The following is a 2,890-nucleotide window of genomic DNA, read 5'->3' as shown; positions in this document are numbered from 1 at the left end:
AATACAAACTGCTTCTGTATTTAACAAGAACTTTTTTTTTCTTTAAACAGAACATCAGTGTTAACAACAATTGGCAATCTGACCAAGATGTAAAACCACATCTGGCTAAACAGTTATTTTAATTCATTTTTTTCTGCCTTTTTGCAGTTAATCCTCTGTTTCTTACAAAATCTCTTATGTTTTGAACTGTTCTTCCTGCCAACACCGGATCTTCTACCAATTTGCAATGACTGCATTCATTTTTGGTGGCTAGTTTCCCTTCGTTTATGTGGTCTTTAAAATGCCTCATCACTGCAGCAACCTCAGCCTTGGACCACATGTTTTTGGGAGCTCTTCGGGAATTGTGGGATTGAGCAGCATTTTTCTCTGGAAGATATATAAAGTAGTAGTAGTTAAAACAAACAAAAAACCAAACAAAAAAAACAAAAAACATTTGCTTGTTAAAAGAATGGATGCTACCCTGTACTAACTTCTGAAATGTGTTGCTACCATCAATATCAAAACGAGCTAAAATTCTCTTTGAAAATTTATCAAATTTCTAAAATGAGACAACATTTAGTGTTCCGCTGTGAATAAAAGACGGAATAAAAAGTTGAATAAAAGTCTCTTGATGCATGCTCAATCATCCAGGTAAGTAAATCCCAAAACGTTGATTCTGTTAATCTGGACGTAGCGTTTTCAGTTGGAGAAACATTTTGTCACTCATCCAAGTGACTTTTTGCCACCACTCTGCAGTTTGCCATATGTTGCAAAGTGATGAAACAATAATAAGCTTAGAGAACCAACTGCACCCCTTACCTTCAGAGGGAGCAGCAGTCTCACTTGCTGCAGGCATTGTGAGTGGTCCTTCATCTGCTGATTACACAATTTGATTAAGTTTTAATATTTGTAACAAACATTTTATCCACAGAAACCAAGCTAGTGGTAACTTACCACAATCTACAGTGTCTTGGAGCTGCGCTGTGTTTGTGGAATCAGCTACTGCATGTACAGGCTCACTGGTGCCACACGCCGACATTGTGAGTGCTGTGTCATCATCATCTGATTCACTCTCACTGTCCTTTGTTTCAGCATCACTTAATGCAATTTCATCTGAGAAATTGTGGGGGGGGAAACAAAACAAAAAAAACAAACAAACACAACCCCCCCAAAAACCTCACATTAACAACGAGATATGACAAAATACAGAACAAATACTGGAAATTATAGTACATAGTTTTACTATTTAAGGCCACCACTCTGCAGTTTGCCAAATGTTGCAAAGTGATGAAACAATAGACTTCAAGAACCTTAAATCATGGACATTTAACAGAATGGTCTGTGCTTTTAGGTTTTAATTCTGTTGATAAAGCATAATATTCAACTACTGCCCTAATATTTGCTCCTTTCAATACAAACCTTCTATTTTGATCTCATCCAGTGATTTCCCCTGGATCTGGGAAAGATGTCCTTTTTCCAGTGTTAAAAGCAGTTTGGAAATCTTGGCCAGCTGTGTTGTGGGAACTGGTAATCTGTAGAATTCGCGGTGAACGCGGATATCATGACCCAGGAAATCTGCAACCTGATCAAGTTCGTTGTTTTTCAAATTAAGGACTTGTGAGAGTGTGGCAACATGTTTTCTGAGCTGTGTCGATCTTAGATACTCAGGCTGCTTTGCTCCACACTGGTGTGCATGAACACGCAAGGAGTCCATTCCTCTGTAATGACTCATTGATCGGGGTCTTGCAAAGAGGTAGATATTAGTGGCACAAATACCACAGTCAGGCCTCCTACTAACCAGTAGTGACAGAGCATCCAGCATGCTTGGTGTTAGCAGAACTGGAACATTTCTGTCCCTTTTTCCCATTATTTCTATTCTACAGAAATAGTTACAGAGTCTCTGTTCCATTTCTGAGAGCCCCATGGCAACATCTGTGTGGAGTGCTGTTTTGTCTCTTTCAAGAAAACTTTTGAGGCGCATCTTTGAAACCTCTCCAGAACGTCTTCGGTTGAACACAATGATTTGTGAGAGTGTAACTTGTGCAAGTTGGGCATAATTCTGAGCTGTGGCTTCGTTCTCCAAGCTGCAAAAGGCACTTTCTGCAGATTTTTGAAGGTAGTGATGGAGAATCCGAACATCTTCTGTAAAGGGCAATGTTGATGGCTTGTTAAACTTTGCCTCACTCAATGTGTTCAAGGCACGGTGAGACACCATCTCGGACCATTTGGAGACATACAACTTCTTGAACGCATCAGTGGACTTGATTAGGGCTTCATCCTCTGTCATGAGGGCACGACAATGGATAATGTCAGACATTTTATGCAGTGTATGTCCCAGTTTCAGCGCAAGGCTTGGAGTTTTGTATGACAGTGTCTCTTCATCAAAACCTGAAACTTTCTTTACTGCTTGCACAACTCTCTGGAAATTAGCAGGCTTAATAGCTTCTTCCATGTTATGCACTGAGAATTCTGTGCGCAGACACAACAACAAACGTCCCGCTTCACGAAGCTTCTGTCGTATATAATCATACTTTGTAGGGTCTTGTCCATGTTTATTGTAGAGGGACTGGGCAAACTGAATAACAGTAAAGTCATTTCGCACAGCTGAGGCAATCTCATCTTGTTTCATAACAGCAAGAACCTTCCAGACTCCACTTGACACCTGCGGATAACACTGAGACTCCAGAGTTAAAGCCAGGCCGAGTACTTTGGTTCTTCCAGGTTCTTTATCCGTGTCATCTTTTGGTTTGTTCGGACATCTGCGGACATGTCTCCAAAGATCCTTGCGAACATACATCCCTTGACAATAAAAGCAATGAGCGAACTTTCCCTCTACTGCTTTAATCTTGGGTCTTCTCTTCACTTTCAGTGGTCCCACTCCACCATGCAAAACTGCAGCATTATGCTTAAA

At 40.4% G+C, this 2,890-nt stretch overlaps 1 protein-coding gene across 1 annotated transcript; it reads right to left on the bottom strand.

The window, feature by feature from the left end:
- Positions 1-798: 798 nt before the first annotated feature.
- LOC146677139 (uncharacterized) lies at positions 799-2,890 on the bottom strand. The gene is made up of 2 exons (XM_085381255.1): positions 934-2,890; positions 799-855 (listed from the first exon to the last, which is right to left on the bottom strand). The coding sequence occupies exon 1, from the start codon at positions 2,774-2,776 to the stop codon at positions 1,388-1,390; it is 1,389 nt and encodes a 462-aa protein (XP_085237381.1). The 5' UTR covers positions 2,777-2,890; the 3' UTR covers positions 799-855; positions 934-1,387.

The sequence above is a fragment of the Rhamphochromis longiceps genome, linkage group LG2 (assembly GCF_057381845.1).
Source record: "Rhamphochromis longiceps isolate RC_006_pf linkage group LG2, R_longiceps_female_GT1.1, whole genome shotgun sequence".
Classification (NCBI taxonomy): Eukaryota; Metazoa; Chordata; class Actinopteri; order Cichliformes; family Cichlidae; genus Rhamphochromis; species Rhamphochromis longiceps.
The sequence above is the reverse complement of the archived record's forward strand: the minus strand, read 5'-3'. Positions and strand labels throughout refer to the sequence as shown.